General features: G+C 39.9%; 1 protein-coding gene across 3 annotated transcripts in view; it reads right to left on the bottom strand.

The window, feature by feature from the left end:
• Positions 1-2,553: 2,553 nt before the first annotated feature.
• The window catches only part of CTDSPL (CTD small phosphatase like), a 77,588-nt gene continuing 52,339 nt past the window's right edge, over positions 2,554-27,802 (bottom strand). Inside the window, exons 3-9 of one of the 3 annotated variants that reach the window (XM_071560669.1) lie at positions 24,378-24,410; positions 21,124-21,177; positions 17,855-17,956; positions 13,804-13,860; positions 6,473-6,565; positions 4,669-4,854; positions 2,554-2,796 (exon numbers count right to left, since the gene is read on the bottom strand). In XM_071560669.1, coding sequence (XP_071416770.1) covers positions 2,671-2,796; positions 4,669-4,854; positions 6,473-6,565; positions 13,804-13,860; positions 17,855-17,956; positions 21,124-21,177; positions 24,378-24,410 — 651 coding nt within the window. In that variant the 3' untranslated portion in view covers positions 2,554-2,670. The remainder of the gene's footprint in view (positions 2,797-4,668; positions 4,855-6,472; positions 6,566-13,803; positions 13,861-17,854; positions 17,957-21,123; positions 21,178-24,377; positions 24,411-27,802) is intronic. The other 2 variants (XM_071560670.1, XM_071560671.1) reach the window with 2 other exon arrangements.

The raw sequence follows: 27,802 nt of genomic DNA, 5'->3' as shown, positions 1-27,802 counted from the left end.
CTTTGTATTGTCATCATTTTAATGCTATACTAAGGGAAAATAAATTGGGGTTTTTTTAATATTTGTGGATTTTAAGAGCCAAACCAACAAAGTATGGTTGTCCAGAACATCATCAGAACCGTTCCTGCAGAAGCTGGTGCAGAAGTTCAGTTGCCCATTCTATGTGGATTTTAAAACAATACAAGACACTTTAATATAGTCAACATTCATTCACAGACTTAAGGCAACTGGTTCATGAAATTGCTGCTTTCAGATGCAAACTGATGACATGGTTTGTCTCATGTCCAACAGGTCACCACGGTGGGTTATTCATTGTCTGACTGTTTGGTCTGATGCTTTCAAGAAAAACTCTTTGAATTCTTTCAGCCATTCCTCTCATACCTGCACGACTAACTACAACCTGAATACTTCCCTGCAAACTGCATTTGAAGCCCAGAAGCCACAAATGCAGTTGAAAATACTGCTCAGAGAACAACTTTTTTTTTTGGCAGCTTACAAGTTTTCATTACTCTGAAGTCAAATACAAAATTAAACAATCTTAAACTGAAAGTAAACGTTAATGGACTAACCAGAATCCATATGTCTTTTTTTTTTCAAAAATTTTTTTTTAAACAAAGTAGGCTTTTTTTTTTTTTTCAAATTTTAGGTTTGACAGTTTGTCTTTTGTTGTGGCACAGAATTATACAGTACTAAGGTAATGCCAGCTGGTAAGAAACAAAACGGTGATGCCGTAACAGACTCACGAGTGTGACGGGACTGCCTCCAACACCCCTGGGAGCAGCCACAGCTGGAGCACAGCTGCTCATTTTATACTGTACCTACAACCTCCTCACTGCCTGCCCTTCTATGAACGTTGTTAAGCTGCTTCACCAATGTTTTTAGACAAGGATCACGAGCCAAGTCCATCGCAAAAAGTTGGTGGGTTTTTTTCCCCCCAAGTCTTCAAGACTTTGCGAGAGAAATAGAAAAGGCAAAGGGGATCTACAATTCAGAATTTAGCACAAGGCTAAGAAGAAGCACCAAATAGTCCATTTAGTCTTCTCTGATGACAGCCAAACACAGCTGCAGTTTTTGTATTTGCAGATTTCTGGTGTGGAGGATAATTAAAAGGTGACACTGGAAAGGAAGGGGGGGGGAAGAAAAGGTGTGCCTTGTTCTTCAAAGGCTTAAAATATTAAAAAGTTTTTCAACTGAAAGAGCATCTCTGACACTGCAGAAGATGCTAAGCAGGTTCTCAGACTGAGAGATGAGTCTAACTCAACTCCAAAGTCAGAGGACCAATTTTAGTCTAAGCTGGTAACTTGTGCCCTTCTAGCAAAGCTTGATACAGCTCCCCAGCTTGGGGAAAAAGAAATAGAAATCAGAGATGTAAGCAAAATACTTTTCACATTTTTATATGTGAAAGAAAGGAGAGGGCTTCATCCCAATTGGAAAAATTATTAAAAAAAAAAAGAGTCCTTTACAGGTCACCTTTAAGTGAGTTCTCTGGTATATCAGATACCATTGGATTAATCCATGGGGGTGGGTTATGAAGCCTGCATTTTATTTATTGCCCAAGTTTGCAGCTTACAGAAAATGTTTCATAGCACAGGCACAGTGGCAAAAACAGTATAACAGCCGATGGTCAACTCCATTTGGTGAGTATACAGTAGCAGCAATTAAAAGAAAAAAGTACTCCAAACAGCTCAATACAGATCCAGCTTACCCAGATGGGTTGTTTTAAGGAAAGAATCTTAAACTAATAAATAGATTTCCTCCCCGTTCTCCCAAGATAATGGTTTTCCAAAAAAGAGAGGCATGGCAGTTGTGCGTAAGCAGAGACAACAGAACTTCATCTGTCTACAATAGAAGGTGCTTTAGGTCTATCAGCCACCTTGTTTTCTCCATTCCATCATTCCCTAATACTCAAACAACTGCAGATATGTTCCAAACTGTGCCCAGAATCATTATCAGTGAAACAACCGTGTAATTAACCCAATTCACCCCTCCCACAAAACGCCTGAACCTTCTGAGCATGACAAAATGTAATACAACTTAATGTCATTGTGGAGACAGGAACCCAGCATCTTGGTTTCAACTTTTTCCTTTGTTATATATTACAGTGCTCTATAAAATTTTTCCTTTTTCCTTTTAAAGCATTTAGACAATACAAGACTAAAAGATGTCTGGAAATACGTCTTATACAAAAATGAATTTTTATCTTAAAATAACATTCAAAAAGGCACTTCATTCTGTAAGAAAAAATTCAGAGTCAGGTCAACTGCTCTAAGCAGGGGGTAAAATTGTCTGCATAGTGGGAGGGGAAGAAAGGGAGAGAAATTCAACTGCTGAAATACAAGCTTCTTTTTTTTTTTTGGCATGTTTTAAGAAAAGCTGATCCAGTAAAAGATGTCCATTTATGAAATTAATTAAAAGAGTCCCATTTAAAATAGCTTCTTTTTTTTTTTCCTTTAAAAAAGTAGTCTGAACACATGACCTTAGGAGTCAGGCTTCTGAAGGCTTAAAAGCATCACTCATGATTGTCCTTCGTGTCCAATGTAACAGGAAGATCAAGAGTAGCACTTCTGACAGGGGTGACCTCCCCAAAACTTACATTTGAAAGAGCTGAAAAAGATGGAGACAGCCTCTAGCAACTGCAATCTAGGAGCAGAAGTCAGTCAGAGTTAGGGGCTACCTGTTGCAGAGTTTATGAAGCATACTGTAAACTTCTTCCTCTTTGCTTAGTCCTTCAAAGAAAGGAATAAGATCTAGCAGCTCTGTGTCTGTCATGTCATCAAACCAGGACTGCACAGGCACCTGAAACAAAGCAACCAACAAACACTGAGAGGGTTTCATCATGAGTTTTGCCTGTGTGGGTGTTCTGTAACACTCATCCTCGTCATCACAATGAGGCAAATTGCTAATCATCACCATTCAGGTGGAGCACCAGGTTCAAGCCCTTGTTTTCCAGTACCCAACATCAACCCCAAAAGCCAACCACACCACAGCTGACCTTCACCTCCATGTCCAGATGACCTACATGACCCTACACTGGGCAGCTCAACTTGCTCTGCCTCCTCAATAATCAGAACAGACTGGAAGGAAGACGAAGGTTATAAAGCTGCACTGACACTTTATTTACAGGCAAGTCTTTTTTTTCCCCCCTCTAGGAATGATCTGTGTGAGTCACCAGGCACAGGAATGCAGCAACAACCCCTTCTGGCAAGGAGTTTGGAGGAAATACTTCAACACGAGTACAGAATAGTGCTCAGATTAAAATATTAGACCTTGAGAGTAGGTTGAGAGAGTAATGCATTTAATAACTCTTCTTAAATGTGGGCTGAACTTGGGGAAGGAGTTCTGTATATCTTCACTATGGAAGTTCACTGAGGTCTTTTAAAGACTATCTTGGATCTTGTTACAAGCTCTGGTTTCTGCAAAGACTCGAGGATCAGTTCACTAGCAGCACTTTTCTATACATGATTAAACCACTCTGACAAGGCCCTTAATTTCATCTCCCAAATTTCTCCAGCTCATTATTTTCTTGGCACTGATTCCCAAGATACCAAATGATGATCTGGATCAGGTTTTTAATTTTAACCATGAACATAAATTAAGAGCTTCAGCTCCTGGTTTTTGTAAATGGCAACTTTAAACCGTGTGTGGCACCAACTAGAAGAATGTTTTCACCACATCACTGAAGGCATCACAGCATTAGGATCTAAACTTAAAAGCTGCCTGCTGCAAGATAAACAGCTCAAGTTAGAAAAAATTCTATTCTGGAGAGGCAGGACCGTGCTAAACAGTGTCCTTGCTAAAAAATTTCCTACACCAATTTTAACAGTTCACAAAGAAGGCAGCCTTAAAACATCAAAGAACACATGGCATACCCTGGTTGTTTAAAAATCAGTAGATGTAAGGGAGTTCCAGCTTCTCCCCTGGCAGCTCCAAAGCAGCTGTGAGTGTCTGTGCTGACCCCAGCAATGGATGGAGCAAGGGCCAGACCCTTCCATCAGAGCTCCTGGAGCCACCACACACACAGTGAAAATGCACTGCTCCTAATTGCTCTCCCCTGAAGTACTGCTGCCTTTTATCCTTGTTCCCAAAACCTGATGAACTTGCTGGCTAATGTTTCTAATTATGAGGGGAGTTATAAAAAACACTTGAAGGAGGAAGCATAACAGCACAACAGGATGTCGATTTTTTTCCTTTCATTTACCCACAAATACAGATTTCAGATAGAAATCAGTAAAGCATTAATTGTCTTGTCTAATAAGATTATTTTCATTCACACAATGAAAAAAGATGGGAGTACAAGAAGAAGTTCAAGCAAACCATTCCATCTGTAATCATCACTCCAAAGAACAACTGTGCTGTAGGGCAGCTTTGGCTTTTAGAGCCAGGTGAGTTCCTCAGGTTCCACACCACTTGGTATTTCTCAGAACTGCTGGACTTGCTGCCAAAAGCTACAGCTGAGAGCACATGAACAGTCATGGCTGTGACATGCTGTCAAGATCAGTTTGCCCATGCCCTTCACCATTTGGCAGTGAGTCCCAGAGCCTACCTGCAGTCTAAGAAAATACAGAAACTAATCCAAGTCAGTGCTCTCTGAAAGATTATTTTCTGAATCCAAAAGGCTGGGCAAGGACCACAAAGATAAAGTTACGCTTGAGTACTTTGAATACTTACTGCATTTTCAGGGTGGAAGATGTAAGATGCAGGAGAATTATCTACTATAATAACTTTACTCAGCTCACGTCCCAGTCGACTCAGATCCTTCACATAATTTCCTCGGTGGAAAACACAGGATTCTCTAAAGAGCCTTGCCCTGAACACACCCCAGCGATCCAGTAAGTCGGCCACTGGGTCTGCATACTTAAAAATAGAAGTTTGAAACACAGAGTTAGCAACATATAGACAAGGCTGGTTCACAGAGCCCAAGAAGGGACACGAAATAATTTCGGATCAAATGCCCTTTTCTCCATTTTCTTCCCTGCTCCTTGTTAATTAACTTACTTGCCTGCAAACCTGAAGTGATTAATAAAGAGATAATGCTAAAGTAGGAAAATTATCATTCCATAAAAGGCCAACTTGCACTCTAATGTTTTCTGTGCCTCATTGATTAGGTTCCATTCTTGGGGCCAACTCACAGTTATCACAGGAGTTTTCTAGAGGTTGATAGATCTGGAGATCTCACCCAACATTACCCTAAAACCAGCCAGTGCTAACAGAAAATCTATAGGAAGCATTTCCACAGCTGATTTGTTGCCATGTGCCTCTGAAGACAAACTGCAATGAACACATTTGAGCCTGACGTGGCTTTTCCAAGTGATGTCCTTGGAGTGACTGGGGCAGTAACACTCTTAAGGTTACCAAAGTGCATAATTGGACCACAGAAGATCAGGAAAAGATGTTATTAGGAAAAATACCCATGTACAATACTAGGGAAATTCTCATTTTATACATAAGATGATACTTTAAGTGAGGCACAGCTTAGAATCCAACGATTGATATAAATTGACCAAGGAAAATTATCCAAATAAACCATGAATAACCACATACTTGAAAATGGTAGTTATAGATTAATATTGCAGGATAGGAGTTACCATTTTCCTGTATTTTAAACTGAGAACAAAATTGATGTTGAAATCATCTTTTGACTATGAAAAATTAAAGAGACATCTAACTTCAGCATGGAATTGTTGCAGTATTTAGGACTTTTACAACGTGACTGAACAGAACTTGGTGAAGAGAATGCAGGCAAGAATCCTCTGATAGGAAGGCATTACAGATCAGGGCCCTGTCCCCTTCCACCATCACTAGGCTGGAGTAAAAGCTTCCCATGCTAGAGCATTACTTAAAAATAACCAATATAATTTTACAAACAAGACATCACAAATACAATACACTGACAGTGAGGAATTTAATATCAGTCCACTACTGTAACATCTACCACAAAACTACCTACAAACTACTACTGCTACTGCAGACCAGAGGGCACAAAATATTCCTGTTGGTGTTTCAAGCTTTGCAAAAGCCTCATTTTCTACCTCCAGATTGCAATTGCACCTTGACAGAACAAAGAACCACGTTGCCAATTTTCAGTAAATTTCTGAGTCACCGGTTGATCGTGTAGATGTTGTTTAATTCGGAGTGTTTTATTTCATGCCCAGCTTTAATGTGCTGCTTTACTTGCACACTATTTGTTCTAATTTCTCACTATAACCATGGTAACTTGTGAGCCTTTCATATTGGCATCATGAGCAATGCATGGAGGCTACATTATGAGACAAGCCCATATGTGATGGTGTTACCATGGAAACACTTACCCACACACTAGCAGACAAAGTACACACTGTCAGACAAAGAAGCAGAAAAGAAGGGGAAAATTAAGATAGTACCCAACAGTGGAAATAATTATCCCTAGAAAACCCAACCAAAAACTCCACTGTCCAGCACTGAAAAGGTTAATGAGATGAACTGAGGAACAAACCTTGGCTAGACTGGCTGTGAAGAGTACACATTCAAAGAGCTCTCCCATCCTCTGAAGAAACTCATCCACATGTGGTCGTTTCAAAACATAAACCTGGAATGATAATGACATTTAGGTCAGATGGTGCTCAAGGAAAGGAAAAAAAAACCTCAACCCAAACCACTCCTGCAATCCCACCACCTGAAGAAACAAAAGTTAACAGGGAAGCAGTTCAAACAAAACGCTGAAAATAAAAAAAGAAGTACACAAGATAAAAGTAGAGATCCAATGATGAGAGATTGGCACGCACAGGCTGCCAAGCCCCATGCTGATTATGCCATTGCAAGCTCTGTGCATCATCTGGAGTGATGCTGCTGGAAAAATCTCATTAAAGGCAAAGAGAGACAGGAGGGCTTCTCAAGGAACGAGGATTCAGATTTCTCAACCAAACCCCTTTTTGGTGCTGGTACCTTTGGTGCTGAAGAGCTTTACAAAAGGAATTAATTTGATGAAAACTCTGTGACAACAGGAATTGCACAACAGGGAGCTGTTCTCTTTCTGTGGCTAATTCTTTCATTTTTTAAATTCCAGGTGCTAAGTACCATATCTCACTGTGGAGAGTTATCAGTCATCCAGCTCTGCAGAGAGCTTTTTTTCACCAGCAGCCTTCACAGCACTGTGCAAAATGGCTAAAAAGGCTGTTTTCAAAGCTCACTGACAAAGTCTGCAGCATCTTCCATGAGGACCTTGCCATAAAGATGGCAAATACTCAGGATCTCTCTCCTCTTGAGCATTCTGCTTTCAGCAATGTTTTACTCCCTTTTTGCACTGACATCCACACAGGCAGCTTGGCTGCCCACTGTCAACAACCTGATTAACAGATATTAGAGCCTGCCTGCCCCTCTTTTCAGAGCAAGCAAGATGATTTTGCATTCACAGAAAATACCAAGATAAGATAACTACTGCTCAGAAGAATTGGAAGTAGCTCACAACATATTGGGAAGCTGAAGAGGGGAGTCTGCTTAAAAAATATTTATCTGTCTTGTTTGCAGTAAGATTAGAAGTTTGAGAGAAAACACTGGCAGTATTTTATCTTCTTTGTTTGGCAAACAATCCCTAATACTGGAAATTTCAAACGGAGAAGTCTGGCATAGAACCGACTGCAATTTCAGGAATTTCATTCTTTGATATGTAAAACTACATTAATTTTATGTGTTTTACGAGCTTCATGTTAATAAGAGGTTAAAAAATTGAGGTACCCAGAGAAAAAGCCTGAAGGAGAAAAATACAGAAACAGCAGCTTGAACTGAAGTGTAACAATTAAAGCCTTCAGCAAAAGGAAAAAAAAAGTGTGTAATTGGAAACTGAAATCCTCAATCTGAAAGCAAAGTTTTATTAAAAACATGTATGATGGAGCTGTACTTTAATGACTAAAGCAGAAATGTTAATTACTCTTCCCCTTTATGTAGCACACAGATCATCCCATGAAGACTTGACCTGCTTAAAGTTATTCCTATGAAATTCATCTAAACTATTTCTGGCTGCATAAACATTACATTTAAACTTTGATACAGATAACAATTTATAACCCAGATTTTTCTTTTTATTTAAACAACCACAGGAGGACCTAACCCGTCAAATAAATGTGACATTTTATGAATTAAAGACAGTGAACAGATGTACTTCAACACCACTCTTTCTAGATAATTACAGCAATGTTTCCTGTATTCCACCAGGCATAAACCAAGTAATTTCCTTCCTTATAACAACGCAATTAATTTTTCATTAATTCTTACTACACAAAGTTGTTCTGTAGTATTTCCTCTCCAAATTCTACCTTTGAATTTTTTAGACACAGGCAGAAGGTCCCTCTGCTTTTGGGTACCCAGAGACTATCCAACTTCCCAGTTCTAAGAGCAAAGATAGCAGGATCCAAGTTACTCCTTAATAATGAAGTTTTTGATTCTTTAGCCTTAAATTATAATTTTGAAGGCACAAAAGGAGCACCACAGAGTCTTCACTACATAGTAAGTACTGGAATTTAACACTAATTTCCCTTTTAAAGCCCAGTCTTTTCAGCCAGAGCAAAAGAAGCCTCCTCCTTGCTCTCCATCCCTATCTGTGCCCACGTCAGTGAAGTATTTCCACTTGGAATGTAATTACAAACTCCCTGCCAAGGATATGAACTTTGCTGCTTGCAACATAACCCACCTCCTCCATGAGGAGAGCACACAGTAAATCCACCCTGGAGCTGCAGCCCGAGGGCTCCAAACCACAGGCTTGCAGGCAAGTCTTCGCACTCAGTGCTCCTCTGGCTGTTTGGGGGTCTCCTAATGCTGCACCCAGTCAGTGCTGGCTGTAAATACACAGCATTTCCAGTTGTGTTGTCTCCCTTCTGCAGTTTAGATCTCCTGATCCACCACAGGGCACCCACAGCCCCCTCTACTTGAGTTTCTTGCTGTTTTGCCTTTAATCTTCCCTGCTGGGATTTGGCCAACAGATTTGCTTCTCATGTAAAATGTCTGATCAATAATAAGTGTCAACTCTCAGGATGAAATCTCACAAAATTTTCTCTTCAATTATTTCCCCCTGTAAAAAGCCTTAATTTCACAACATTGATTTTTTTTTTGGCAGACCAACATATCTTAATACTTTGGATAGTTATTCTCCTTCAAGTTTTCTTTGAGAAGTCCCCTGGAAGTAACTCCAAGTGTACTGGTATCCTGGGCTACAAAATCTCTTTGGTTTACTTGACATAAAAAGCTTTCTTCAGCTGACAGTGCAGCTCTTTTCTCCTCTTCCTCCTCATTTGGAATTTTTTTCCCTTTACTTTGTTAGTGGCTGGACTAGAATCTCAATGCTGCCTGGTTATTTGTGGCTTGGCTTTTTCCTCCATTGCCTGATGCCTTCAGTTTAAGTCTCTAGACTAACTGGCTCCTGGCATTTTTCTGGGATTTAGATACTGTCTTCAGGACATTAAAAAAAATATATCTCTGCATTTCTTTTGTATTATGTGTTAACAAAATTCTTCCTTATCACAGCAAGAATTTGGAGGAATAGTCTTTTTTTATTATTTAAAATGAACCCTGCTGTTACCATGTCAAGCACAAATCATGCACTAGGCGTGTTTTCACAGGATCCTTACAGCTGCTAATGGCAGAACACAAGTAATTATCCTTAATTGTTTCCAAGATTTCATATTTCCAGGTCAATTTTCTATACCTCAAAGCAATCCTGACCTAAAGAGACTCAGTATTTGTGAAACCCAAAGAGAAACCCAGCTCCATTTCAATCAATTAAATAGCACACAAAGAACTGCCTTTCAAAACCTGCTTTACAATAAAAAAATATGCAAGTAATGACCAAAATAATCTGCCCAAGACAAATCAAACTGCAGTGATCTTCCATCTCCTGGGCTGGTGCATCTTCTGAGCAGGAAATAACCCACGTCCTTGAGCCTCCTCGTGCTGGGTCACACAGTTGGGGTTGTCTCCCAGTGCAAGTAACCAAGAATAGGCCAGTCAGAATGGATACAGCCTATCCTGGATTACTTGAACCAGGCCACAGCCTTCAGGAAGAAAATCCATGCATTTTGTGCTTTATAGGAAGGAAGGTTGTTATTCAAACAGCGTTTTCCCCCCACCATTAACAAACATTTTGCATATTACACATTCAAAGTACACACCCCAAATATTTCTTTAGCTTTCAACAAGTAAAAATAAGCAATTGTTAATTGAATTAAAAAACCAAACAGTAAAAACTCGTTATAGTCAACAAACAAATGAAATTTAAAATGGAAATTTCAAGTGACACCAAATCCAACTCTTCCCCACTGCCTTCCTTACTCTCTGCCATTGGCAGCAAGGCACAAAGGCACTGCAAGTCATTTGGATAAAAGACAAAGGACAACCATACCCTAAAAATCTTCCCTCACAGGGGCTTCAAGCTGCATTTCCCACACAGTTTCTGATCTGGGGCCTGTGGTCACTCTGCACTTCTCCAATGGGAAGCAGGTCCAAAGGAGAGGATGTGTCCCTGCAGAAGTTACATCCAGGGTACCAAACAGGCTGAACATCTTTCTCCAGCCACTGCTTTAACCCTCAAAAAGCCTCCTCTCAGCTGCACCACATTTGGAGATCAGAAAAAAATTCTTTCCAGAGAGAGAGTGCTCAGGCATTGGAATGGGCTGCCCAGAGAGGGGGTGGATTCCCCATCCCTGGAGGTTTTTAAACTGAGCTTGGCCGTGGCACTGAGTGCCATGATCTGGTAAAGGGACTGGAGTTGGACCAAGGGTTGGACTTGATGATCTCAGAGGTCTTTCCCAACCCAATCAATTCTATGATTCTATGATTTCACTGAACTTCCCACAGTTTATTCCATATAATTTGGTAGAGTGGAAGGCCAGCTCTGACTTCCTTTGATCCAGAGAACCAGAGTGGAATGAGAGAACTGGCCAGAGAGGGTCAATTGGCAGCAGAACTGCTCTGCTGTCCCTGTGCCATCATTCCCAACACAAAGTATGGGATTCTCCTCCCGGAATTTCAGCTCAGATGGGCACAGTCTCTGCAGGCATCTGAAGGCCCACAACAGAAAGAAAGGGAGGTACTTTCACACGTGATTTGTTTCTTTCTAAAATAAAATGACGAATCCTTCCTAAAGATAAGGTAATTTAGGCTAAAATAAGAAAGATGTGAGAGGGAAAAAGGGGTGTTCAGAAAAGCTATTTTTTAATCTAGGGAAGCTTGTTTATTCAAGTACCCTTTAAGATGATGAATTATCCTTTCCATAAAATAAAAATTAAAAAAAAAGAGTTTCTCTGACCTTTGGATAAATTATGTAAGAGAACACAAACTCCCCAAACTAAAGACAGTATTTTTTTAATACATCAGTTAAACAACAAAAAAATACAGCAATTACCATGAAAAAACCTTCTTAGATAAGTCAACCTCAAAACTCTTTCAAGTGTACAGCAATTGAATTTGCCACAACTTGCATTTTTGGTGTATGAGATCTGAACAACCTCGTGTATCTTCAAATTTCTTTCAGAAAGGGCACTTCTGAAATGGTTGTTTCTCTGTTTGTTTTCACTGGGGTTTTGTCTAAGGCAGAGTTCAAGCACAACAACGATCTCTCACATCATCTCCTGCCTGATAAGGTGCCTGGTAAAACAGGCAGGGATATGCACTGAGCACAGTGTGGTTCCACCACATTTCACATATCCCAGGGTATGGGATACAGGTGGAAGTTTTTCCCAGTGTCAATTATTAACCTTTGAGTATATAAAGTGCTTAAGAAAATGGTAAAGCATTATACAGACAACAAATTCTGATAAAAACCAAGAAGTGCTCATGTTTATGCTCTAATTGACTGAGGAATTGCAGGTTTGAAGAGGGAACAGGTTGTCAAAGCTCCACAGCCTGTGTTAATGCACAGACTCAGTTAAAATATCTTTCTTTGCCCTTTAGTTAATCACAGTGGAAGAAAAAAAGGATTCCTGAATGACAGGACATTACTTTGTCTAGAGATATCACAAAAAAACTCTGCCTATTCCGTGTGCCATATAAATTACCTTCATTTCAAGAATCACAAATTCCTTACAATTCATTTTTGCCACCCAAATATGACCAAGGTATTTACCTATTTTAGAGATTAAGAACTGGAGTGATTAAGAGTGATTAAGCAATTTCCTTGAAAATGACACAGGAATTCTCCAGCAAAGCACAGTCAGAGACTAATTTCACATGATCTTCTCTGTCAAGGAGCAGGAGATGAACAATTCACTCCCTTTGGCCAGTTGTGGGTTGGCTGTTTGGGGTTTTTTGGTGTTTTTTTTTTCTTTTCCCCCACATGCAGCCACCCTGAGTGCCAAACTGCATCATATTTGGTGAAGGAACTGTGAATTTGCAGCAGGGAACGGAAAAGCAACTGCCTTTTGAAGTGCTTGACGGTAAAGCCCAAATAGTCTTTTATTGAGATTTGTTTCAAAATGTAAATATATCATCTTGACAAGCTAAGTGATGAGAATTCTAAGCCACTCAAAATTCACTTTCAAAAGCATTCCACAAAGTTTTAGGAGAGAAAATGACTGTTTTACAGCACCAAACACAACTAAAGCCCACATCAAACAAGGATTGACAGTATCACAAATCTCCCAAAACATCACTTACGTGTTTTAAGCATCAGCTCTGGTGAAGATTACAGGTGGAAGGAACCTAGATTTTGAGTTTTTCTACATTAAACAGGCACAGTGTAAAAACTATCAAATCAACTGTTACTTTAAAGCACCTCTCAGTCCACTGACTGATATTTAGTCATTATTTTAAGAGTGACAATTACAGGGATGGTTTTAGCAAGAGGAAATCAAACAAAACTATGAGCCAACTTTATGATCTATCAATTAGTCCAAGATTAAAATACAAAACTCTCTGGCCCAGTAAAATTAATCCATATAAAAAAATTCAACATTTCAGCAATTAAAGTATTTAAAAATCTCCATTAAATCACATCCAAGCAAGATCTGCAGCTCAGTAAGTGCATCATCTGTAACCTCCAACACCCAACAGAAGATGTTTCAAGCAATTTGCAAGGTTCATGTCTCAGAAAGGCTCAGCTCCACATTAACCTGTTTAACTTGTCTCCAGCAAGAACTTCAATGTCTGTCTGAAGAGGAAAATTTATGGCACTGTAATTTCTCTCATTCAGGGGTTTCAGAAATGACTACTGATTAAAGACCAAGATACACGAAGGGGATTGATTTTCAAATTATGGGTGTTTTGCATTTACTGAAAATCATTTCTCAGAGCCTTAAGTGAAGTTCTTCAAGAGTAAGACATAAAAATGAGTCTCCTCACAATTCTGTCCAGACCTTTTAAATATGCTGAAGTATATAAAGAACTTCTAACAGAGGAACTTATATTACTTACAAGAATAAAAGGGGACAAAAATTAAACACAGATTGCCACAAAAACCTGAGGAATGTCTGTTCTTCCTTACTACCTTTTAGAGTTTTGTCCATATGAGCTACCAACAGGCATTAAAGGCAACCTTTGTCCTGTTTGTCTAGGAGGGAATGAGAAAGGCAGCATTCCAGTAGCTTTTTCTGGGTCTAGCAATGTTTGAAAACCCACTCTTAGATAATTTCCTGTTTGAAAATGTTTTAAAATTGATAAAGAGTCAAGCATTGAAGACCTGGGAGGGATTTTCAACCTGATCAAACAGGGATGCCTTTCTGGAAGGTACAGTCCACAATGCCCATTTTCCATGTTTTGCAAAAGTTACTGAATGTAAAGAAGCAAATGGAGGAAGAGAACACTGTGGGACACTCAGGACACAACAGGAACAACAGCACTCACCTGATGAATGGTTCCATCAATCTCAACAGGAACGATGAAATCAGCATTGCTAATTGGCTACAAAGAAGGACAGGGAAAAAAATCAACATTAAAAATATGGTCATTAGAGGGAAAAATTTCAGAGGCTTAAAAGGGAAGAGTACCTACTTCTCAGGAACAAGTTAATAAGCATTACTGACTGTACAGACCCACTCTCTGTGTGCTCTTTACATACCGAAGTCAGAAGCCTCACAGTTGCATTCCCAGATGCTGCACTTCCCTCTTCTCTCGTATTTTTAAGCTTCATACAACATAATGCCCTTCACTGCCTGAATAACCCTCACTACCACTGAGTGTGTTTACCAGAAGAACATCTATTTGGATAAACTCCTCCATCAAGTCTGTGTGGATACTTGATAATCAAGAAAATCAGCTCTGTGCTTCACACATTCTACTCTGGGTCATGAAGTAGTAATTAATTAAAAGTAAAGACAGTTATAGAAGTAATACCTAATAGTTACATATTTGAATGTAACAAGACTTAAGTTGTATAGCTAATTGATTCTCAAGATGCCATACTTCAGGAACCAATAGCAATCAATTTAATCATGTAAAACTGCATTTTAATTCCAAAGGGAAGAGCAGACATGCTCTGCCCCATCCTTGAATCCACTTTTCCAGCCTGTCGAACACGACTCATTTCTTAAGACTTACTGTGAGAAACTGCTGGTCAAGTAAAATTGCTTTGGAAAGCAGGAAAGTGGCCTTGTAGACAGTTTAAGAGCACATAATCTAATCTTGGCTAGACAGCAGTGGTAGTTGGGAACACGCTGCTAACAATGTTTACTAGTTCAAATGGACACCAAGCTTGGCAGAAGCCTTTGGGTACAGCTCATGCTTTATATCCATGATAAAAAAACAGCCATATAAACATGCCCAGCTGAAGCTTGTAACTCATTCCATCATGTACAGCTTGGAAGTGGCTGAGACAAGAGCTGCCAAATGCACTTTTAACATGACTGATTAGCAGACAATATGCTGCATGGATAAGAGCCTAGAATGAAGGCTGGAGCTGTCTGGTAACTGGGATTGCTAAGCTAAGACTGGAAAACATCTTCACTCAGCTCTAGCACACTTGCACAGAGTTTTCCACCTGGTTTACTGGATCAGACTGATCTCAGGAACCACCAAAAAGATGCCCCTGAAGAAAGTGTGAGACTGGGAACAGACTTCAGACCCATTCAGGGGGGCAAACGGGTGCCAAGAAGGAGGAGCAGCCACGGCAACGAGACTGAGCAGCAGATCACACACTGGTGAGCCTCAACAGGTGCTGTGAAAAACGGTGGGAAAACAGAATCCTGCAGCACGAGCCTGAGAGCATCACTTTGATCCCATTCCCTGGAGAAACGAGATTCTAATTCCAGGGTGAATAAACTTTCTTGCAGGGAGAGCAAAATGACCGCAAGAATTCCTATGGAGGGGGCAACTCCCTCTCTCAGGAGCAAAGGAATAAGGAACATGTTTTATCCAACACCTGCAAGTGCTGGGTCAGAGGGCAAAGGAGAGGCTGCATGGAATCTACTCATCCTGACCAACCAGTATTGGCAAGCAAACCTGCAGAGCAGATGATGCTGCAAAACTCCACCCTGTCGATGACCCTCTGCGAGTATGACCTGAAGAATTCCTCAAACACACAGAGAGCTCAATCCAGAATTTTTTTTAGCTGACACTGAGCAATCTCCCCTTTCTGCTTCGTTAAAAAACAGAGGGGAGGCTTCCATCTGTTCCCTGAATGAAGTCCCTCAGACAGAGAAGGTACTCTTGCAGCATCTCCAACAGCTGCAGAAGAGGAACACAAAAATTTTCTACAGCTTCACCTTAAAAGGAAACCTGAATGAACTGTCAATAAGCCTCAGCCACCAGTTTTCCAGTGGGTGCCAGCTCCCTGCAGACTTGCACACACTTGAAGAATTTATATATGCATGACTCCCTTAAGCAAGAGAAACATTCTGCAGCAGCAGAAAAAGAAGAGGTCACTGCAAGCTGCTCAGGTTTAGAAATCCCCTGATAAAGCTACAGCTTTTACAAAATTTAATCTTAACAGGAGCAACACCAACCAAATGTTAGAGGAAAGCACATTCTGTTTAAACAACTTCATTTTCTTCCTAACAAACAGAGCTCACCATTAGACTTTGTAACACCGACCAAACTACTCTTAACCACATATTTGCTTCCCCCACTTATACTGCAGGTACTACATGGCTTTCTTGTTGGCAAAAGTGATAAGAAAAGGGAGCATGGAGTGGGGTCCTGTGCTTTGTCATGGTGGGAAGAGAGGAGAAAAGTCTGCAGCCATTTGCTGGATGAAGGTTTCTGGGGCTGTGCACGTGAAGCACGTACGTGCCTCCAGTGGGAAAGCACAGAGCCTGAAAGAAGACAATGTATTTCCACTGAAAATCTGCAGTTAAAACTGTTTCTATTAACACAAAAAGTCAGCATTTTAAATCTTCTAAAAGTGTTTCCCAGCCGGTTTTGAATACAACTACATTCCAGACTTGCATGTGGTTTAATACATTTCATACAAAACCATGTTTACATCTCCTTGATTTAAAAATTTATTACTTTTGCTTCTATTATTGTTTTTATGATGGGAATGATAACTATCCTGTCTATCTATTCCTTTTTTACTCTTGCCAAAGAACCCCAAACTTCATTCCTTTAATATGCACCTAACATGAAAGACTAGAACCTCCTTAAAGCTTCACAAATATGCAGGGGCATAAAGAAGGTGAGAATTACCCTCCTTCAGATGTTGCTACTTTCATAAAAGAGCACTTTAAATATTCTGCCTCTCTGGTTGTGTTAAAAAAACATGTAATCTGCATTTGAAATATGAAGCCTATTTCATAACAGAATTACGAATTCTAAAGTATCAGGTGTTTTAAATAAACCCTTTTTTGTACTAAAAATCACAAATTTATGTCTGCTTTTCCAGCTTTCAAGTGGAGACCTGCTTGGTTGCAGCAGACATGTTTTAATGAAAAAGAACCCTCAAAAACACCCCAAAAGCCCCACAAACTGAAATAGCAGAAATAACTTGATTATCCAGGCAGAGCAGGGTGCAGAGGTGTTCAAACCCCTGCTCTGCTGGAATATATTATTTTTGAGGACAACTACTGCTCTTAAATGCTGGCAAGCAACTAGTGGAGAATTAGAAAGTGGTGTTTAAACTAGCAGTGAAAAATGGAGGGCAACAGAGCTAGAAGACTGTGAAGGTGGCAACTAGTTTGCCAGTAGTAAGGTAACCATTCTTATAAATTCTCCAATCAGTGTATAAAACCAGCAGATGCTTTATCATGTACAAGATTTGCTAATCAGAAATGCTGTCAGCTCTGAGCCAATAAATTATTTGTACTTCTGAAGTCTCCTAATTTCAGCCCTACTTAAACAATAGAAAAATACCATTATTTCCACCAAAACCTGAAACCTGAAGGGTTATAAAAGTTGTTTCTCAAAGATGATGACCCACCAGAACAGCTAAATGGTATTTGCCTTCCTGCTCTGAAAAATAAATACTTGAAATGATCAGGACAGCAGCCTCAGACAGACAAAAATGTCCTCCAGCAAGACAGAAGAGCCACCACTGGTGCCCAAAATCTACTGGTTGAAGGTAGATCCACCTAACATAAAGCTGTGCTGAGTTTCCATTCTCCTACATTACCTATGGCATCATTTAAACTGCAAAAACAAAACCATATTTTCCAGGCAACAAATCTTTGATCTGTTGAAATACAGGGTGTCTTGTTGAAATATTTAAAGCCATGAAGCCAATACCTATTCCAGGCCTTGTGGCAGCCAATGTGACTTTCTCAGAGTCAAAAACCCCCCAGCAATATGTGTGTTACTCCCCTTAGAGCTAAATTAGGATGAATAATCATAGGAGTAGCAATGAGAACTCCCAGGCACCCTGGGAGAGCCTGTAAGACGAGTTCAAGTGTTAAGAGGCTTAACAGTTCCTGCAGCATTCACTGACAGATTAAAGCTGCAAGAGATCACTTTTGAATTTACTTACCTTAAATGAACTGTGCACTAAAGTTTCATCTAAATCAATGACCACACACTTCTTCCCATAGTCTGATGCTGTCAGTTCTGGCAGGAGGTATTTAGCTGGTGGCTAAAAACACAAAGAAAAGAGGAAGACAACAACAACAAAAAAAGTAAAACCTCTATTGAAGGTGCAATCTTCTGTCAACATTACTATTCTAGCAATTATTGGAGCTGGAATACATGACTTGAAATTTGATGCTTTTCTGGGATCATCTCAAGTACATGTATGGAAATTAATGTCTCATGCAATTGCAAACCCATAACAGACTTTTTAAATATATTTCTTAAATGAGAGCTTTGTTTAGAATGACCTCCAAAGGCACTGGAAATGAAAGTGGTAAAACATCATCACTAGCTAAGAAAATCCAGAGGAAAATGAAGCATTTGATACAACAGTATCTTTTTACAGTGACCCTTTTCCTAATGCCAGGTTTTGGTTGCTGGTGTTATCCTATTCCCAACAATGCCATTTCCAGCCACATCACTCTGATGAACATTTACACAAATTATTATTTCTGTTTGCCATGAGAGATGCTCAAGTGGAGGAATCCATCCTGAAGGAAGACAGCATTATTATTTTTATCTTCCAGGACGTCTCCACTTTCCCCACTTGTGAGGGCACTGACCAAATTTCATGTGGATTGTGCTCCCAGCCAAGGCATTAAAACTGCAGTGAAGAACCTAAACCAGGCTCTTGTACAGCCTTGCTTAAAAATGGCACCAATTCCATGAATTGACCATTTTTCTGAAACCACTGCAGACAATCTCATATTCTTTGGATTGCTCATTTCTCACTTTAACACCCCAGTTTGCAATAAAATGATGTTGCTTTAGATTTTGGTACTGGATACTTTCTGAAATAACAGAAATGGTAGAGAACACTTCCAAGTGGAGCTGAAACACTGCTGCCACTCAAAGAGGGTTGAGTTTTGGTTTTTTTTTATGAAGGAAAAGGATTAGATTTATGGAAAAGTGTCAACAGGGAGAAGCTCAAGACTGAGAGGAAATTAAATTAATTTAGAATTGGGTTGATTCCTAAATTCATTCTTTTGCTATCTTTTTATCTGTTCAGACAATGTAAGGATGCATCTACCATGGGTTTGTTCCTTTCAACAGCCCTTTGTAGAGGTGCTTGCAGAGATCTGAGGCCACCCCTGTGCAGGTGACACACAGGTGAGTCAGACACCTCCAAACACCCTCAGGCTGCCAGGACAGATTATCAACCGCTGACTGAATTCAGACATTGTCTTAATTCACAGATACTGGCCAGCAATGCCTAATAAGTTCTGGTTTAAATGAAGCACCTAACAAATGAGATTCTGCACTTAAATAAGTGTGTTTAGCTAAAGTAGAAGTTCTTGGGGCATTTTTAGGAGTACTCACTGGAATTGATTTACTTCCTTCCAATTAACATCAACAACAGTTCCTTCAGCTACCAAATTGGAAGCTGCCTTGCTTACAAGCCACTTGTCTCAACATATTTTCTCTCAGCAGGAATCTAACAACAACCTTCAAGAAAAAACAACTTCTGCTTAATGTCTGTAATGGATCCAATCCATCACAGTCACCCAACCAGGCTGGAATTTATAGGACACCCTTTCTAGGTTATAGACAGTCCTGTAACTACTTCAGCTCGACTTCTGTTTGTTGGCAATTAGGGCCAGACCTAAAGAATTTTGGTTTCTCACTCCTATTTCAAAGCAAAAGGGTATTTAACACTCCACCTCAAGTTCTCATAGTAAGAAGGACCCAGACTTGCAATCTAAATAGACCAAAAGCTTATTGAAAGAAAAATCCACCCCATTTAAAGATAATAATCTTCAGAACCCATGTTCTGATACTGATTTCTTATCTTTGAATATGAGAAAAAGGCAGGAACATCCCAAGAAACCTAAAGTGTATTTCTCTTTAAATTTTTGTTCATTTTTCTACTTTTAAAACTGCATCTAGTTCAAATTTTTGACTTTGTTCATCTGCACAGGCAGTTCAAAGCCAGAGATTCCTTCTGCTATGTGAATTCTCTATCAGACTGAAAATACTATCTATGAAAAATACATGGCAATAGATATTCTTCCATATAAAAATATGCCTATGAAAAATAGGAGCACTGTCTTATCACAGGTATCTTTAGTTAGTTTTTTATCTGGAAACTGTTATGCTTGTTATCAAGAAAAGGATGGACATATAACCAGGGACTACAAAATGTGAGAATCTTCAACTCCAAGAACCTGAATTCCTTGACTGCACAGTGAAACCAGCCATGCTCATCTTCTTCAAGCACCTGCACCTCTGCTTTCCCACAAGCAGTGGCAGGGAAAGGGACAAGCTCACCTGTGGCATCTACACACCTGTGGCTGGTTACTGACAAGAGTTTCTCTCCCTTTCCAGTATTGCATTAAGAAATAATGTGCAGTTACTGACCTAACTTTATCTAACAAGATTGCACCACCTCAAGGTTTTTCCTGGGGTAACACCAACCTTCCCAAAAGCTTTGGCATCTTGAGTTTAATCTCATCCTGTTTCTGTAAGTTCCCACATTTGAAGTTCAGATGAAATGTATTTTCCATTTCACAACCCGCATCTCTGTCGCCCTCAATTGTGAAAACACATTTGCATCCCTGATAATCTAACAGGGATAAAGAAACTATTCTGGAGCTGAAGTCACTACAAGTTGTGAGGCTGCAAAATAGCTGGTGGAGGACTTTGGAGCAAGGATGACATTTTTGAGGCTTTAGGAACTTAAAGGATTTTCTATGTAAAGCATCAGTCCATTTGTTTTGCTATTCAGGCTTTCTGATCTAAAGCAATTTCCATGTGCCAAGAGCAGCAAAGCTTTTAGGCAGAAACAAGCATTACTCAACATTGTATTTTAATTTCCTGATTAATAGAGGCATATCCAAGAAGAGTTCTAATTAGCATATTTCCATTGTGGTTAATTGAAAATGGTTATGGATCTCTTACAATTTTTTACACACAGAAGCTTTAAAGATATCTAAGATGATTAAGAATATTTAATAGTGGCTCACAGCAACTCATATTTACTGTGCAACACTCTCTGAAAGGCTGCAGAACTTCCACACAACTCAGCAGAAAAATAACACGTGGCCTCTCAGTACTGTAGTCCTAGCTTGGTCTTCAATTCCAACAAGACATAAATTGTATACAAGTTAAACTAGTCACTGTTTGGGATTTATGCATTCCAGCCAGGTCTCATGGCTGATCAGCTCAACAGACCTTGTAGTGAAACGACTGCTGCACTGCTTCAGTCCCGTGGAAATAGTATATTCCCTAAGAAAAAAAAAAAAAAAGGGGGTGGTGGTGGCAGGAGAACAGGACTTTTGGTTGAAGCATAAACAGCTGGTCAACACAAATCTTTCAGAAATTTACTGTATAAAACAATCAACAGCTCTCTTCCCTGAAGGCCCAACAGAGACAAGTATCAGAATTAATAAGCCCTTTTTTCCCTACACTGGTGATGTTGTCAAGCCTAAGTGCAGCACACTAATTTACTGTTCATGTTCCCTTCAACTCACACTCTGGGTTGCACTCTGCAGAACCAACAGCTTCTCCCAGCAGCTACACACAGAAATACTCTTACAGAAGAGAAATGATTTCCACTCAGAACGCAGCTGCCAGAAGATGCCAGCTCCTGTTACGGAACAGGCAGTTCCCAAAATTTCTTCTAGAGTAAGTTATAACAAGGAACTGTCTAAATGTACGTGAGGACAAGAGAAAAAACCAGTATCCCAGTGCTGAGATTTAACTTCTGCAGGGATTCTGAGGGACAATTCTGGTACCACTGCTTAACAGTGGGATTTTATACTGGACAACTATTTAAGATGTTATGTGAGTGTGGCTCTGTATTCCCACCTACCTCATTGTTCAAAAGAATAAAATCCTTGCTATGGGTCTACTTTGATTTGGGGGTTGGAACTAGATCAGCTTTAAATTTCTTTCCAACCCAAATGTGTGATTATATGAGATACAAAGAGGCTAAAATTCATATTTTAAAAGCCCCCAAAGTAATCCTGTTACTATTTTCTGAAGACCCTGACTTGAAGCTGGAATGTTTCTTCCTTCGCAGTTATCTCTATCAGTAACTAAATGGAAATTTACATTAACTCAATTAACTTGAAATTAAATGCAATTAATACAGGACACATCTGATTAGCAGAAGATCTGTTTCACTGCACTGCACATGTAAATGCATAGAAAAGCAACGCAAAACGCACACAAAGCAATGGCACTTTTCAAACAGGTGATCTCAGCAGACAGCCAGGTTTTATACAGGCATTATAAAGCTCCAAAAACTCTCATATTGTGACTGGAAAGTTTAATGAGTGGGGAGTGGGCAGAGCTCTTTCCAGATCACTGAGGGATCTTCTAAACACTTGGAGTGATGACATCTGCATCAGGCCCTACAGAAAGGTAAATGTCCACTTAACTGTGACCAAGCTTACTCTGTGTTTGGAAGATTTTTCTCCTGGTTTGTAAAAGACACACAGTTCAAACAGCCCAGTTCTCATCCCTGTGTAGCAGAGCATCAAGAATTTCTGCCTTAATGGGTCTTGAACACACAGCTCAGAGTTGTCTCAGAGTGACCCTCTGGGCTCCAACACTCAGGACAAACAGCCCTGGTAAGACTGGCAGGTGAACACTTTAATTTCAGGTGGGGTTTTTTTCTAATATAATGTTGCATTTTCTTTCCTGCCACTTTCTCCATGTGCAGCTCACTTCTGCCTTTATTTAGAGGATGACACACTAATGCTGGATGGCTCCTGCCTGACAGCCAGGGGCACTCTGATCCTGGACAGGGAATGTCACCCAAGTGCCCGCAGGCGATGGTTGCCTGACAGCACTCCATGTCCTGCTGGAAGGAGCATCAGATGGCACCAGAGAAGGGCAGTGAGTGTGTTTAATTAAAGTCACCTGTTCACTGAGAACTCTATGCCATGACTGCAGAGAAAAGTTAATTTTGCTGCCATATTAAAGTGCTGGGAATATAGGTCAGCAAAATTACAGCTGAGCTTAAGGAAAAAAAAAATAGGAAAAAAAAAATCCCTTCTTGAATGATTCATTTCCCTACCAGTACCCAAATCTAACAGAGCACTGCTTTAACATTGCAAAGACAGTGTTCTAACAAAGCATCTCATTTCACTGCTGTACCTGTCAGAGCTGCACTCATTTATCATTTCCAAATTTTGTCCTGTTTAAATTCTTATTAATACCTACACTCACTCTTAGCAAAGGTTTTAGTCCAGGTCACAGCACAGCCAGAACATGTTTCATGTTCAAATAACTAATAGCAGAGCAACTACAGTCATCTAACAGAATTGGGCAGGTATATAAAAAGAAAACTAATTTAGAAATCACTATTTGCTTCCATCCAAAGTTTTCTGTTCCCAGAACTTGCACATATATAAATTCCATGCATGTGCACATGGATGTATTCATATTCACAAATACATGCATGAGCCATGTTAGAAACAGAAGGTAAGCAATGAAGAGTAATTCCCAACAGTTCTTAAATCCAAGGAAAACTAGTGGAAGAGGGAAGATCTGCACAGTCACAGTGATCTGACACTGCTGCTCTGCAGGTTTTGTAATGTTGGGCTATGTGAGAAGGAAGGGAAAGAGGGAAAAATGGTATCTTGGGGAATATCCAGTTCTTCAAGGGCTACCAAATATCTCAAACAAGAGAGCTGTGTCAGTAACTCTGCACATCAGCACAGCTACTTTCTGGAAAACTCTGAATAATAAAGTATTATAAACAGCAAAGGAGCCAAAAAAAAAAGGATTTTCAGCCCTACAAAGCCTTCATCCTCATGAAAGAGTAAAAAAAGAGTAGCTTTTTGACCAAAAATGGTTAAAAGTAATTAAATGAAAAGCTTTAGTTTGAAGAACTTCCTTTTTTTCCTTCCTTCCTTTTATTTAGCTTTGAAAAATAATTCACATGCCAACAGCATTCCAAGTTTAATCCAGGGAAGATAAACAGAAATATGAAGGCCCATAAAACATCAGCTGATACCAAAAGCATCATCTCAAGCAAGGGCAGTAATGCAGCTCTAGTCACTGTACTCTGTTTTCCTAAAGTGACTTGTTTCAAATAAATGATGTAGTTTCCAACTCTTCCTTTCAACAGGAATATAGGGGGAAATGAGAGGAAAAGGGGTTTGTAACTGTCTCACATAGTGATGATGAGTCACCTTTTGCCTCTATTAAAGTAAGAAACTTCAGCTTTCAGACTACTTCAAGCATTTCCAAAATTATCAAATTCAGATGAAATCCACATAAAACCCAAACTCTTCTTTTAGTCCCTGTGGAACACGTGCAGTTCAATTCATCTCTGAGCAAACAACATCACAGACAGAACATAAAATCCTTTTGTTAACATGCAACACAAAACAGACCTGTTAGGCTGCAACATAAGATGAACCAAAGCAAAAGTTATGAAAATTATTAAAAGAAAAAGGGATAAAAATACATACACTTGGTATAGGCATGACCTGCATCTGGTCACCCTGGGGAAAAAAGAAAAAAAAATCACTGTAAGGGTAATGGCTTTTAAAGGGTAGAACAAAGGTCTGGAGCAGTAAATGTAGCACTCAAAACATTTTAAACCAAAAGTTCAAAGTATTCAGGAAACCAGGGTAAAAAAAATAAAAACAGGATTTTGCATTTTAGTTGCTGGAATGATCTGTTAGTACATTGGCATTTATGATTTTTAGGAGACTGGACTGGTAAAACCCATGCTATGATTAAAAAGAGATGATATTAAGAAGGTAACTGTATTTACTGTAACTTTTTCAGCTTTAATTGCTACTAATGGGTATATTTGTCACTGCAGCAACAAGAGGCTGAGCCAGAGCTTGGTAGCAGGGCAGAAACCCACTCCTTGAACTTCACCTGAGACAACTGACTCAGAAAAAAACCAGCATTTTTGCTTAGGGAACAGCAAAATGATGACAAACAAAACCAGGAAATCTCTTCACCCAGAAAGAGGCAACAGTATCAGAGCTCTTCCCATGGTCTCACTTTCGTACTGTACTTGGGAGAAGGCAAGAAAAGTCTTGGACAACTTGACCTTTCCTTCTCATGCTGGGTCCTGGGACAGCTCCAACATGGAGAAAGGATGGCCAAAGGGGCACCAACTGAAATATGGAAGAGGTTCTGGAAATGGGGACAAGGATTTGTTTTCTGGCAGGCACAGCACAAAAAAAGGGAAGCTGATCCTTCTCGCACAGTTATTGCTTAGGTGGATGATTTAATTCTTGAATACTTGGACAACACAGGCTCTGCCTTCCAGCCAGGGGTGTTTACAACACCAGAACAGCCTTTTCCAGCTGAAGAAGTCTTGTGCTTACTCGTTTTCAGTGTTGACACATCACTGATAGACAGAAGTAATTCAGTATAATTTTTAAAGTCCTCTTTTTTAATGCTGAAACAACAGAAACTTTTACAGAAGCTTGACCAAAATTCCGAGAAATTGAAAATGCAACTTGAGAGCTGCAGCTACTATGAACTATCAGAAATTCTGCCTTAGTAAAAAGTACTCGATTTCTAGAAAAACAAACACACAAATTGGCAAAAATCCCAGCTTTCCTCAGGGTAATCAAAATAAGAAAAAAAATTATAATTCAGTATGCTAATGTTCTGTTAGTGGAACTGACTTCCATGGGAATCTGGAACCAAAGTTGCTAAAGGACTTGAATTATTGTTTGCTTTATTTTTCTCACAGAATTTCCTAAATAAAAAAGGCAAAACCCAAGTAAATTTCCTAAGAGGAACCCTAAAAGTACCTCTGCAAAAATCAACATGGTAATGATGAGGAGAGTAAAAATAAGCAGGAAGATAATTGCAGGAGTCTCTGGGAAATTGTGAGTGCTCACAAATAGGCAAAGCAAGCCTGCTCTGGGAAACTTTTTAAAAGTGTCCTGCCTCATTTCCTAATGCCTTGGAACAGGAAGGGAAATAGGTCAGGCCGGGATCGTTTGAAAGAGATGACGGATGACCGCATTTGTTGAAGGCTTTCCATGAGCTCCTGATGTTGGTAACAGGGCAAAGCTGTTCCTAGAATGCCAAAATTTCCCTATTGTATTGCTAAGACAACCCAGGAAGTGATTTGTCCAGCCATTGAAATCAGGAGGGTTTTTTCCCATAGCACAGTATATACAGATGAAATGATAAATCCTTTCTTTTCCCTTAGCTACGTAATTTTGGTTTAGAGACACAACATTTCCAGTGCCACATTGTTCACTGGTGCTGTCCATAGTCTTGTATGGGATCAATGAGCAGCAAGTGACAGTGACATTATTTTGCCTTTTTTGTAACAGGCTGTATCCAAAGATAAGGAGCTGTTTCATTTCAGAGAAGGAGCTGATCAAAATTTATCATATTCATTTCTTTAACACAAAGCTTATTCTAGACCATGACATGGTCTTTATAAACAGTAATATAGATATTATTTGACTCTTTGACTTGGAACATCAAGCTTTGCCTCTTTATATAGAGGACTTTCTGAGAGGCAAAGGAGCTCAGAATTAGTAGGCAGTGAGGGAGGAACCAAACACATCTAAGCAGAGGGGGTTTTGTTTTCTAAATAGACCCTCCATACTACAGGTTGATGTTGGCCAACAGAACCAAACATCAGGAATTTTCTTGCTCTGACCAGCAAAGGTTAAGCAGGAGAAAAAGTCATATGATCTACATTAATCTCAATTATCTTCTTCCACACTGGAGAGTGAGAGTGGTTTCCAAATCTGTTCAGAATTCATGTCATTAATGGCCTCCTCAGAGCCCGCGCTCGTGCTGCTGCTCAGGGTCTCTTGGTTGAAGGAGACACTACTTTGACCTCAAGAACATGCTCCCTACAAGCTGTTTCTCTCATTTTGCTGGACTATCTTCATGTGAGATAGAGAAGATACTTCTTCCTGCACTGTGTTAAAAATAAGAGATCTCTGAAGCAGACAAGAGTTGGAGACACGACCACAGGTCATCAAAACTGCTTTTGAGCATCACCTTGGAGATGATGGTGCAGCAAAAAGCAGTGGGGAGAAGGAGCCCTGACTTTTGGAGTCAGTAGGATGGGTGAGGGGGGATTTCAGGTACAGGCAAAGCAGGAGGGGCAGCTGCTGCCCCCAGAATAAACCTCCTTCTAATTCTGTCTTCTTCCCTGTTGAGTGTGGATCGACCTTCTCCTCTAATCCAGCAAGTATAAAAAAAACTTTCCTCATTCATGCTCCATCTCGTTAACATGAGCCATCTGCCTGGTTTGGATCTCACAGTGAAACAAAGGCAGCGACGACTCCAGTAGAAGTGGGTTGAGAGTGAAATGGCAAAGTGCCGATAGACCTGTTAGAGCTGCCTCACCCACCATGGCTGAGAGCAAAGGGAACAAAAAGCTCTTTTGCATCGAGCTTTTCTCACCTTTCCCTATCTGGATCTCTCTCCTTGAAACCTGAGTGAATGAAATCTGTTATCTGCAAACACCTCAAAATTCAGATGACAAACTTACCCAAAAGACAAAAACTTACAGCCAGAAGTGCCCCCAGAAAATGCACCAAGTGAGTCAAGCTACTAATTGGAAACTAAACCAACAATTCCCTCTCCCAACACTCTGCCCCCTAAAGAAAAAAATGTGTCTGGCAGGTGCTGGGGAGCTGCCTGGTGCTGAGGAGGCAGGGAAAAATGACCAAGGATTTAATGAGGCTGAACATTGTGTGCTCCCCATGACACATCTGGCTCAGCATCCGAGCTGCAGGCAGGCTGATATACCCACTGTCACAGGTATCACGATATCTGACAATATATCTTCATGCTGTGCTAAATAGCTGGTGCATTTTAAGATAAAGAAACAAATCACAGTTTCAGTAAATACAAGTTGTTATAGAAAAAAATGTTGTATTGAAACTTT

Source organism: Pithys albifrons, chromosome 7, assembly GCF_047495875.1.
Source record: "Pithys albifrons albifrons isolate INPA30051 chromosome 7, PitAlb_v1, whole genome shotgun sequence".
Taxonomy (NCBI): domain Eukaryota; kingdom Metazoa; phylum Chordata; class Aves; order Passeriformes; family Thamnophilidae; genus Pithys; species Pithys albifrons.
The sequence above is the reverse complement of the archived record's forward strand: the minus strand, read 5'-3'. Positions and strand labels throughout refer to the sequence as shown.